The sequence below is a fragment of the Akebia trifoliata genome, chromosome 5 (genome assembly GCF_017979445.1).
Source record: "Akebia trifoliata isolate Shusen 1 chromosome 5, ASM1797944v1, whole genome shotgun sequence".
Classification (NCBI taxonomy): Eukaryota; Viridiplantae; Streptophyta; class Magnoliopsida; order Ranunculales; family Lardizabalaceae; genus Akebia; species Akebia trifoliata.
In genome coordinates this window covers 7,566,752-7,578,628 of record NC_141379.1, presented here as the reverse complement: position 1 = coordinate 7,578,628, position 11,877 = coordinate 7,566,752, and the positions used below count along the sequence as shown (strand labels likewise).

Genomic DNA, 11,877 nt, shown 5'->3' with positions numbered 1-11,877 from the left:
TATAAGGAGGCCGAGAAAAAAGCCTCACAGATTGAAGCAAAAGAAAAGGAAAAGGAAAACTACAGCATCAGTGATTACATAAAGAGTTCCATCTAAAAATAAAATCGTTAAAAGTGATCCCCGCGAACTCATCAGTGATTACATAAAGACTTGTTATATCATATTTTATTTTTTAGTTTTTCTACTGGATAGAACACAGATCAACATCCCCATAAATAGAAATTCAACGGAGTATTAATCAACTACATTTTCGACCTATCCCTATATCAAGAAGCTAGTGTTGTCCGTGGACAATTGTCAACAGAGCAAGCCAAGATGTCGCGGTAGTCCCGTGAAATTCTGAACGAGTCGTAAACCTTCCCATCACTGCTCTTCTTGTACTCTACTAACAGATTTGAATGGTCGAATGCTGTAAGTTTTATGAAGCCAAAATCGTGATCTTTAAAGAGACTCCACTTGGTTTGGAGGGTTGTGAACTCTGCAAGGCTGGCTCCACCACCCCCAGCGACTATATGAATTGTCCCGTTCAAGGGTCCCTGGTAGTAATACTTCTCTTCGTTGGTGCAAACATTCTGTAACAAAAGATTGACAATCATTTAATCATAATTTTCATAATTGAAGTTTGGTTTGTTGACGATACTTGATGCATTTTACCATGGGGTTGTATCTTTCAAGCAAATTAATGGAGAGAGAACCAATTAACAAGAAGTGACCCACTCTCGAATTAACTAGGTTGAGTTTCGAGTAGACTTCATGAATTTTGAAACACCGAAAGACGTCAAATAAAATATTGATAAGGAAAAGCTTGATTTGTTAAATAAGTTGTAGAAATACCTGATAGATTGGACATGTCCTTTCGTAGTTGTGGACGTGGCCATAGACAGCTATGTCGACCTTGTACTTTTGCCAAAGCTTTTGAAGGCTTTCTCTTCCCATAGGTTCCTCAAAAGATCCTTGTTCGGCGTAAAAGCTATTGGAGGAATAACCCAAGACCCGATGTGCAAGGAAGATCAGCCATGGCTGCTTTTCTCTATCGGCAGATGCTAAGCATTGCTCGATGAACTTATATTGCTCTGAGCCCTCTCTCCAATCATGTTCAGTGTCGGCTATGCAGAAGTGGAACATGCCATAATCTGTGGCGTACCTGAAGAAAGAAAAGGCAAATAATGTTTGATGGTTTGTTGTGATAAATGTCTTGATACGATGGCTAAGACTCCAAGTTGGGTCCTATCAAAACTATTGGGACTCATGAAAATTTGCACTTTTCCTCGATTACAGAACAAGCAAGTGGGGCTATAATGGAGGTTAGACATGTACACATGCATACCCCAATGCATAGCAGACCATAAATTACGAGAGCTTATATTTCCACACCAACTTTTAACACACCAGACAGAGAAATTAAATATGGTGTCGGAGGAGCAGATGACCATTTTTATCCATCCGCACTGTTCCATCTCTGCTTCTCAGAAGAAACTCTTTGATTTGGATTTTTATTAAAGTGAAAAAGCTCTTTTTTGTGTCTATATCTTTATTTGGTGTTATATTAGTGCCCTAAGGGAAAATGTTAAGATGCCTTGAATACACCTTGGGAATGAGCATTGGTAGAATTTTTTTAGGGCATTTTTGGTAGGAAAATAAAGTTTGGAGATGCATTTAATGCATTTTAATGTGTGCCCTAGGCCACATGTTAACAAAACCCATTGTTAATTGGTGTTAAAAAAGTTGGTGGGAGGGATGATGTAAGCACTCTAAAAATCAAACGTATCAAATTGTTTAGAGATGTTACCTACCAGAACTTAGCCCTGTTCTCAGCGGGGACATAAAACATGGTTTGGGCTAGCACACCACATTCTCCACCTGAATCTGTATTCCCATAGAAGGATCCCGTTCCAGGCCAATCTCGCTCGTGGTTACCACTGTAATGAAAAATCACAAATAACCTTATAATATGTCCTATAATAGGACTATATATTTCCCTTAAATGGTAAAACAATTAAATTGAGGAAGACCAACCTCGAAACCATGTAAGGCACGGTTGAGGTAATGGGTTCAACCTGTGAAGTAAATTGATCCCATTGTGCGAGGTATCCATTTGCATAAGAGAGATCCCCATTATGGATGACTAAATCAATATTCTTCAAGTCCTCAATAAGCCGCTTGGTGGTATTAAGTGAGCCAGGCTGGTAGTTATTATATTCGTTTGAGCCATCATCTTCAGCCTGAAAAAAGTTTAACAAAAAAAAAAAAAAGTAGCTTCAGAAGTGCATTTCCTATGATGTTTGAGATTAGGCTCGTCAAATGTACTACAAGACAATCCATCAATTATCACAAAGTATGATTGATGGTGAAGTATGCAGTAGCTACTCAAAAAATCAATTCAAACCATCTAATACACACCCAACCACCCACTCACATGCACTAGCAAGCAGGCACACACCTATATACATAGGAGATGTGAACTCGTGAAAATGAACTTAAATGTTCACTTACAATCCCGACCATGTAATTGAAATCTTAGAGATCTGTGATATATTCTCCAGATACATCTTTTATCCCGACCGTTGGACTTTGCAATTACACGGTTGGGATTGTGAGTGAACATTTAAGTTCATTTTCACGAGTATACATATGGGACGTGTTTGGGGAACAACTAAAACTGACAACTATTTTTACACAACCACCTGGATGCTGTCCATTTTTACAATGTTTTCTACTACACCACCAGATGCCATTGAATCTTGTCAAATGGATGGCACCGAGCAATGTAAAATAGTTGCCACTTGTAGATGTCCCCAGAACGCAACTATATATATAGGGTTGGGATCCGTTGACTCCTAAAAATTACACATGAAAAAAACACATGATCCCAACCATCTAAACACAAAATCCAACGGTTGAGATTTATGAGTATCTTGATAACACAAATCTCTGAGATACTTATCCCAAGGGTAAATCCCAACCATTGGATTTTGCATTTAAAGGGTTGGGATCATGTGTTTTTTTCATGAGTCATTCTTAGGAGTCAAGGGATCCTGACCCATATATATAGGGTTCATTACGACATTACCAACATTCAAATCCTTGGACTTTTCAAAAATGCCATTGAAAAGCATCTATTATTATATCTTTTAGTCCAAAAGGAATGGGTGCCCTGATCATAGTACAATGGCATTATTGTAAATAACATTTTTGATATCTAAAAAAAGTCAATGCACAATGACCAAGACACCCTTGCTTAAAAGACAAAATAATAAATCTTTTTCGAGGGAATTTTTGGAAATATAATATAAGAAATGAAAAAATAATTTTAAAGGATGGGTATTACGTTTACATGAAATTATTGTGGCTGAGCTAGAAAAATAATTAACATAGTTATAGTTGTCGATAACTTGATATTATAACAAAAATACCTAGAGAAATTTTTTTACTTCTGCATATAATTATACTAGGGAAACAGTAACCATATGAAATCTGACGGATCCATGGTCAACCAAAAGCAGGGAAAAGAAGCCAATCAGATTTACACCCAAATATGCATCCTAAAGTTAGCCAAGGGAGTTCAAACCTTCCCCATATCGCCAAAAATGACCACACGTTGTAAGGAATCTTGACCAGGATAAGGAGAAGCCCTGAAATGGTATGCCTGACTCCAAATATATGTACCATTGAACAACCTATGTCCCAACCTATATGTATACCTGCATTATCAAAATTTAATTTTAAGATGCAAGTAATTTGCAAATGATTAAAAATTACAAATTGGATGTTTATCCAATGATTTAGTTATCAAATCATAAGATCAGTTAAAATATACAAAGATTCACAATTTAAATTGTAAATTGTCCCGACAACCGCTCGAGCTCAAAGCACCTCTAGAGCATGCATGCAATATTATGTATATATGCATGAATAACATGTCTCAAACATCAACTTGGCCATACCATCATCGTCATCATTTAAAAAGCATTGTCCCAAAAGAATTATTTTAGATGAACAAATCTTGTTCCTCCATTCAATTATGTCTGAAGTCAAGTCTTTCATAAATTCAAGTGTGCTCATGTCCACTCTCCCTACCTCAATCCACATTCTTTTTTATCCTCCTGTTGCTCTTTTAGATCCTTCAACTTTCACATTCCTTTAATAGTATAAAAATAACTCAAACTTAATTTTCTAGATAAGATGTTAGGACTTGAATCTTATTAAATTTTCAATAATACTTGAAAAACTAAAACTCTATTAGAAATTAGTGGTTGGAAAAATAATTAGGCCTACTCATGAGCCGAATGAAAAAGCCCAAATCCAAATTTATTGGGTTTGATAGATGTTGTCTTAAAGGTTTAAAATCTTGTCTTTAGGAAATGATTCAATCAGGAGAAAAAAAACCAAGACTGTCTCGACCAAAAAATCCACGTCAATCCAAAACATTCTTGAAACATTCAACGTTTTAGAGTCAATTTTTGTTCCAGTCTCTGCCAAAACCAAAATATCTCAGCTGAATATTTCCAGACAGTATGAAACTTCAAACCACATTCGTGTTTAACTATAGGTCTTCCTAAGGCTCCAGGCTATAACGTCCTGTCAGCCATCTTTCATCACCAACTTGCCAAATTTGCTTGCATGTTACATGAAGCCCAACAAGACATGTGGACCATCACAGCCAAGTTAAAGAGCTAAAGTTTCAGTTGATGTGTTATCCTAACACTACTTACGCCTTAGAAGGATGTGTTATCCTAGCACTACTTACGCCTAAGAAGGATGTAGGTAGGTGGATGGGCATTGTAACCATGCAATCAACAAGATCATACTGAAAAACTGCATTCCTATTTCAAACAACATGACATGGTAGACATCATGGCAGGTTCTATTATTTTTTCATAGATTGTTTTGCAAAGTGGGTACTGTCAACTTCACAACTAACCTAGAAAGAATGGAGACTTTGTACAGGCAAATGACTACGTATATGATTTGGGTATGCGATTCATTCTTAAAACGCTCCGAGTACCATCATGAAGCCGTGTAAGAGGTACGCCCTTCATTAGAAAATTTGTGTTTGTGTATGTTTTGTTATAGTAAAACAAATTATGACCATAAAGAGTTAAGATCAAGGAACACACTGTCAAAATTCCATGTGTCAACTAAGAGATCAGATCAAGGATTCTTGAAGACCAACTTTTTTTTTCTTGAGAAGTAAAAGAAGACCAACTTGTTTCTACTAGACATGAATGATTTCCAAAGTTCTTTGTGAACAGTAAGATTGCTCTTTCAAGGATGTCCCATTTATTATTGAACATTTCCCACAAAACAACCAAGACTGGTATGAACAATACCAAGCCTTCAAATCATTGAAGATGATTTCTTCAAAACTACAGGGAGGGGGCCTAGTGAAGATGGGCATACAGGCCTTAAAATCTACAACCATATGAAGCCCCATAATTAAAGACTACATCCATCCAATCCAATAAATGTAAGTTTGGCTTATTTCAATCCAATAAATAGGTATTGGGTGTCTTTATCAAGCTCATAAGTGCGTGGGGCTTGACTTTCCAGAAACCAATTTCCTATTGAGTTATAGTTTCCTTGGGGCTCTAAAAGATTTCATGCCCTAACCTCCTATCTAGAAGATGGCACTTATTTTTGAGTTGTTTTAGGTATAATCGCATTATAACATTCACATAGAGATGACATGGGATATAAATCAATTAAAATTCAATAAAGATCATTATAGTATGATCGATATAGTGACTTCTGTATTTTCAGGCATTTCATAGCTTAATATTGAAAAATCTAATAATATTGTCGAATCATACAATTAAAAAGAAAAAATATTAAGAATATATTAATCTAAAAATAAAATTTAACATTTGGGAATGGCTTTACAGGTACATACATTGAGTTAGGCCACAAATCCTTCAGAAAACTAGTGTGTATGAAACCAGGATCACGCCAACCTACTGTTCTTGCTGGTGCACCTGCATATGGAGATCAAAGGAAGCAAACTGTTTATGATAGAAAGTTAAATGATAAACCAAATTACGAACTCTTACGATTGTTCTTTGTAGTCTAATTTTTTTAATTTCTTGCATATTACATAAACAAGATATTTAAAGAGAAAAAAGAAAAACAGATACACACCGCACATGGTGTTACGAGTAAAAGTCAAAGTTCCAGCAGGAGAATGCATTCGATCTCCTCCCGATCGACCCCATTCAACAAAAGGTTCAGCTTCATCAATCCCATATCCACTTGTCCAAGTTACAGTCATCTGAGTGTCAAGTAAACAAATTTATCATCAGAAGACCAGCATCCTCAAAGAATCAATTTGCCCAGATCAAAGCACGTGGACATATGAAGTAGCATCTAAGAAGCTCTATTGTATGATTGAAAGGCTCTACTTCATGAACTATGGAAAAAAAAAATTGACCAACCACCATAATATTAATAAAAAGGAATTTAAGCACAAAATATTATGTGGATAATATATTGTGCTTTAGATAACATAGAAATTTCAACTAGTTGTACATTGTAAAAGATTAATATAAAAAGACATAATTGGTATCAGAAAGTTAGTTAACTGATGTACTTATTTCACTTAAAATAAACCACAGTGCTTTAACAACCTGAAGAAAAGTTTCCAATAAAATACAGAAGTCAGTCTTCCACACCCAAAAAAAACCCCATTAGAATTCTTTACGGGCTGTATCAGACGAATTCTTTAAATCATGGCCAATGATTCAGTACTAATAAATTGAGATTAAAATAAGAGTGAATTAGACTTACTTCGTTCCACGCTTTCCCTAGTGCCAACCGAGGGTAAACAGGTGCCTTTGGATTCAGAAAAGTAACTGTATTTGAGATTGCAATCAGCTTTGGCTGTTATTTCAAAAACATTTACAATTCCCATTAGTGTTAATCAAAGTATAAAAAAGAAAAAGCATGAGTATTCCATTCATGGGCTTTTAACTAGATGTGAAAATCATGATCAAGAGAAAAAAAGGTAGAAATACTATATGAAGGTGAAAGAGACTAAATATTTCTCGTGAACAATAGCACTTGAACAGCAAATGATTGTAGTTCAGATATTGTCAGAAATTAAGAATTATGTGACAATTTTTCATTTGTATTGTCTCTAATAGGTGACACCACTGAAAAAGGTGAAACAAAAACTCTACTCAACACTGAAGTCAAATAAGTGTAAACCAACTTGTATTGTGAAGGAAGTTGTTCAAATTTCAAACTAAACACGACAAATAAGCCTCTTAGAGGAGAAGCAATCCACTCCCATTTAAAGCTATGACCAAGCACCCCTTAATAGAACAAGACTGTCACACGCATTACTAGGCCCATAATTTCTACCATGGAAAATGTTTTATTTGCACAATAAAATGGTTGAAAATAAAGTTTAGTCAGTTACAATTTCGAATGAAACTTCAAGATAGGTTTGGATCTCTGTACCGTTTAAGAAATTTGTGAAGATACTCAAATCCTCTCAGTATGGAGTTAGTTACTCTATTCCTGAGATTCAACCAAGTGTCAAGTTGCACCAAGAATCTCAAACTGTTTACCCTACTCGGCAGAACGAGACACTAAACTTCCACTCTGAATGCCCACAAAAATAAGCCTACAAACTTGTTTAGTCACAAAAACTTGTCTCACAAATAATATAGAACTGAATTTTTTCTAAAGCAATCCTAGTTTTTGATAACTTAGTATCACTAGCCGGCAAATGGGCCTGTCGATAGAACTAATGGAGCCCATGACATGTCTATTAAATTATTAGTAAAACAGATTAGTGAATTAGTCCAAAAAAAAAAAAAAAAAACAAGAAGAAGAAGAAGACAGGACAACAAATTGATACTAAAGAGTACGAATACTATTAACCAATCTTCTTCAAGCACCATTTAGAAAATTCCATCTTCATGAGTGTCTTCGTAGAACATGAATATCATTGAGTTGAAGTTAAGAAAACATACTAGCATCTGATATAAATCTAAAATAAGGAAACTAAGCTTAAACTTGTAATGTAATTTTACATGTAAACCACTGTAAATTTACTGAATATTATACGATTTCTGCGGATTAAAGGGGCTATTGTATGTGACTTATGGCCTTACATTGCCGAGGCCACCAGAAAATAATGCAAAAGAGAAGTCCGCTCTCTGGTTGATTAATTGAAGCTTCAGCAATCCATTCCCCATGTCTTTGTAGTTCGGATTGGAGTAATTTGCAAATTGATACTGCAAGAGAAGTACAATGATTCAATCAGTAACACTCTTAAGCTCTTTCAACACTTCATAGAAAAACATCCCAATAGATAGTTTAATATCAGAAAATCAAATAAGAGGCAGAGAAGGCTAGATAAACACAAACCTTAATAGGTGCGGTACATAGTAGTGGTGGATTAACTCTCCTATATTCAGCTTCGCATATGGAAGCACTGAAATTTTTGAATAGGGATACTTTCTATTAGATCAAGATCAATAAGAAACTAAAACAAGAATAATCGTCTTAAGTCTTTGAAAAATTCTAATCAGAGCCAAATCATTTTACACTAGTGGTTGATCTTTTTCTTAGAAGACAAACAAATCTATTAAGAAATGTTGGTCTAAGATTACCTGAAATTAGAAGGAGAAAATACTCCAATCCAATCATCATTTGATGGGGTTGGAGAGCTATACTCCACAGTCACCAATTCAGAATTTCGGCCCTGAAATAAAAATGAAATTCTTCATCAGTTCAAAAATATATTGCGTTGAGGTAGTATTATAAATACGGTATCCATCTATGTTCAAGCCCACAGTTCTATTTGATGCCCTCTATATTCAAGTGTTTGAACTGGGGATTGAACTCATTTTGGTAGAAATTATGGACCCATTACAAGGACTAATGAGGTCAAAATTGGCATAAAGTTCTCAGTTATGAACATGGTTTTAAATCTCGTCGACAAATGTATCAATGAAAGAGAACAAGATGCAATGGAAGAGAAAAAGAGACTATAAATTGCAAACACACATCAATGAAAGGTAACCTTCAATCCAAGAAGGACTGGAGATGCTTTGACATAAGCCAAGTCATTAAGAGAAAATTCTGCCTTATGAATGGCAATTTTCGAGAGTGGGTTCTCATCGTGTGGCCTTGCTCCTCCAGATCTCGTGAAGCCGAGCAGAATTAGCATCAAAATTAATCCACAAAACCTCATCATTGATAATATCTGCAGTTAATCAACCCAAAAATCAGAGTGAGAGAGAGAATCACTTAAAGGGTCAAAACCCAACATCATCAAATTCAATAAAAATGCAAAATTAACTTCACATCAGTATAAGCAAGCACCACTACTTTGTCACCTACACCAGATAAACAAACCCAATAATCAAGCTTAAAAACATTCCAAGATTAAATCTTGCTATTTCCCCATTAAAGTACATATTAAAAGGAATTAGATCAAAGAAATCATGGAAAGATAAACTCGCAGAGTTGCCACCACACACACACACACACAAAAATGAAAAACTAACAAACAAAGAAGTAAAAAAAATCAATTCCTTTAAATAGAAAAATAATTCAAATTTACTATAAACCATGATCAAAATTACACCAAAAAAAGAAAAAAAATACCCATAAAACTACCTTGAATCTTGATATACTGATCTTACTACAAAAATAGTAATTGGGTATCCATAAAAATAGAAATAAGAAAATGGGTATCCAAAATAATGGAAATAGACAACTGAGTATTTGCCAGAGAGGGGAGAATGGATGAATGAAAACTACCTGTTGAGAAGAACTGAGCTCAAAGGAGAACCAATACTAATTGACTGTGAAGACCAAGAGTGGTAGAAATACTTGAGTGAGACTTGTGGGTCTTTAACTTCAATAAGAGGTTCTTGAAGAGAACATTGAAGATTCGGGTGATGAAGAATTTATCAGTAAGTCTACCATCTACAGCGCATTATGGTTTCAAATCTCGTGGTAGACCGTAGGGGTGCAACTTGGTTCGGTTTGAGGTCAAACTCGAATCAAACCGACCTTGGTCGGTTCCATTAAATGAGAACCGAAATCGAACCAAATTACCATAAAACCAAATCAACCCGAATCGAATTAAGATCGCGTTGGTTCGATTAGATTCTATGTGGAATGCCAATATGTTCAAATTTTAATTGAATTAACATATTTTTAATAAAGAAAAAATGAATATGACTATGAAATCTCATATAATGAGTCATTAATCTATCAATCAATAATTTAAAAACATCATTAACATATCTATTCAAAAAAAAAGAAAAAAAAATTAGTAATTTTTTCATAAAGTCATTAATCCCATCCATCCAAAAAAATGTCATTAATCTATCTATAAAAAAATGAGTATAATTTATTAAATAGATTAATAATATTTATTTATAATTTTATTAATATAAGGATTCGATTCCCGATTTGATTTGGTTCGGTTCTTATAAGGTATGAATTGAGAATCGAATCAAATGGGTCGATTCTCTATTTTGCCATAACCGAATCGAAAATCATTAAAAATCGAATCAAACAAATTCAAAACTCTCAATTTGGTTCGGTTATCGATTTGAACCAGACCAAGTTGCACCCCTAGTAGACCGAGATGATGCGCTTGAATCAACAAAATTCAGCCGAGTCAACTGGGATAATGATTTTTTAATGAAATAATTATTTTTTTACTATTTAAATATTTATTATCGATATATATATATAAAGGAGAGAACTGTTATTGGCAACTTTTACTTGTTACACCCCAAATTTTTTAAAAAGTCACTCGTTGAGAAACACTAAAAGGTGGCGTGCAACTGGATAATGTCTTTTATAATTTAAATAGAGAGCTGCTATTGCCACGCCAAATTTTAATAATGCCACACCAATTTCTATGTAAATCACCCATTAGTAAAAAATCTGGTGTGGCAATAGTATTTCTCTTTAAATATTTATTTTCTAAATAAAAATTGAGAATTGCTATTGTCACTCCAACTTTTACTTGTTACGTCTCAATTTTTAAAAAAATCAATGGTAGAGAAACTGTAAAAGTTGGGGTGCAAATAGTAACTCTCTTTTTGTTTAGATCTCTACTTGTTAGATTTAGTATTTTACTTGAGCTGAATCATAATTGTAAGATGTTGAGGTAATAACTTGAAGAATGGTGTGATTTAATCTTTAATTTGGGTGCGAAATAATTTAAGAAATTGAGGTGTAATAAGTAAAAGTAGGGGTGCCAATAGCATCTCTCTAAACATATGATCTTATGATGTATTTTTTTATTAAAATAATTATTTTTTATAATTTAAATATTTTTTATCTAAATAAAAATATGAAATTCTGATTAAGCATCTCCTGATCTATCGTGTTTATAAAAAATAAAAAATAAAAATACTACTATTTACATATAAATAAACATATATAGATCAAGTTAAATAATTTATATTGTTCGGGATGACTAGTCCAAGATACTTGGTTCTCCTCCACGAAGGAGACTAGACATCAAACCTAGATTTGAAACTATAAAATCATTTATTTTAAAAATATGTTGTTTTATTTTTTAGGGTAAGCATGTGGTGAGCACTATTATTTAAAAATTTGGTTGTCAATTGAACATTTTGAAATGCATTGTGTGAAATTGATTAAATGGTCGTACATGATCACGTTCATGTGAGTAAGAAGGGGATCAAAGTTGTCACATTTGTGTTACTTATTGTGTGTGTGTGTGCGCGCGTGCGCACGCGCACGCACGAGGGTCGGGGGGGTGGAGTCGGGCTTGACATATGTGAGTTTTTATTTGGCAAAATCCAACCATTAGAGGGGTTAGGCTTTGCTAAGATTTTGAGACTCGATTAGCATCAAGTCATTTCTTACCCAACTAAA

At 34.3% G+C, this 11,877-nt stretch overlaps 1 protein-coding gene across 6 annotated transcripts; it reads right to left on the bottom strand.

Moving 5' to 3' along the window:
• Positions 1–86: 86 nt before the first annotated feature.
• Positions 87–9,933, bottom strand: LOC147401358 (putative inactive purple acid phosphatase 1). 6 transcript variants are annotated; one of them, XM_086442626.1, is made up of 13 exons: positions 9,772–9,933; positions 9,029–9,211; positions 8,616–8,707; positions 8,371–8,437; positions 8,115–8,237; positions 6,781–6,873; positions 6,136–6,265; positions 5,891–5,972; positions 3,569–3,701; positions 2,017–2,222; positions 1,794–1,919; positions 835–1,144; positions 87–572 (listed from the first exon to the last, which is right to left on the bottom strand). In XM_086442626.1, exons 2-13 carry the CDS (start codon positions 9,200–9,202, stop codon positions 267–269), a joined length of 1,842 nt encoding a protein of 613 aa, XP_086298752.1. In that variant the 5' UTR covers positions 9,203–9,211; positions 9,772–9,933; the 3' UTR covers positions 87–266. The 6 variants fall into 6 exon arrangements, with proteins under 6 accessions (XP_086298752.1, XP_086298757.1, XP_086298754.1 ...); XM_086442631.1 differs by lacking the exon at positions 9,772–9,933 and adding an exon at positions 9,628–9,646; XM_086442628.1 differs by lacking the exon at positions 9,772–9,933 and adding an exon at positions 9,349–9,501.
• Between the last annotated feature and the right edge of the window lie 1,944 nt (positions 9,934–11,877).

Bases quoted from the DNA above. Each gene is read 5' to 3' on its own strand.
- LOC147401358 (XM_086442626.1), bottom strand. From the start codon at position 9,202: ATGATGAGGTTTTGTGGATTAATTTTGATGCTAATTCTGCTCGGCTTC. The intron at 8,438-8,615 runs GTAATCTTAGAC...CAAAAATTTCAG, and splicing joins TTTTCTCCTTCTAATTTCAG to TGCTTCCATATGCGAAGCTG. The intron at 8,238-8,370 runs GTTTGTGTTTAT...CTTCTCTTGCAG, and splicing joins TATGTACCGCACCTATTAAG to TATCAATTTGCAAATTACTC.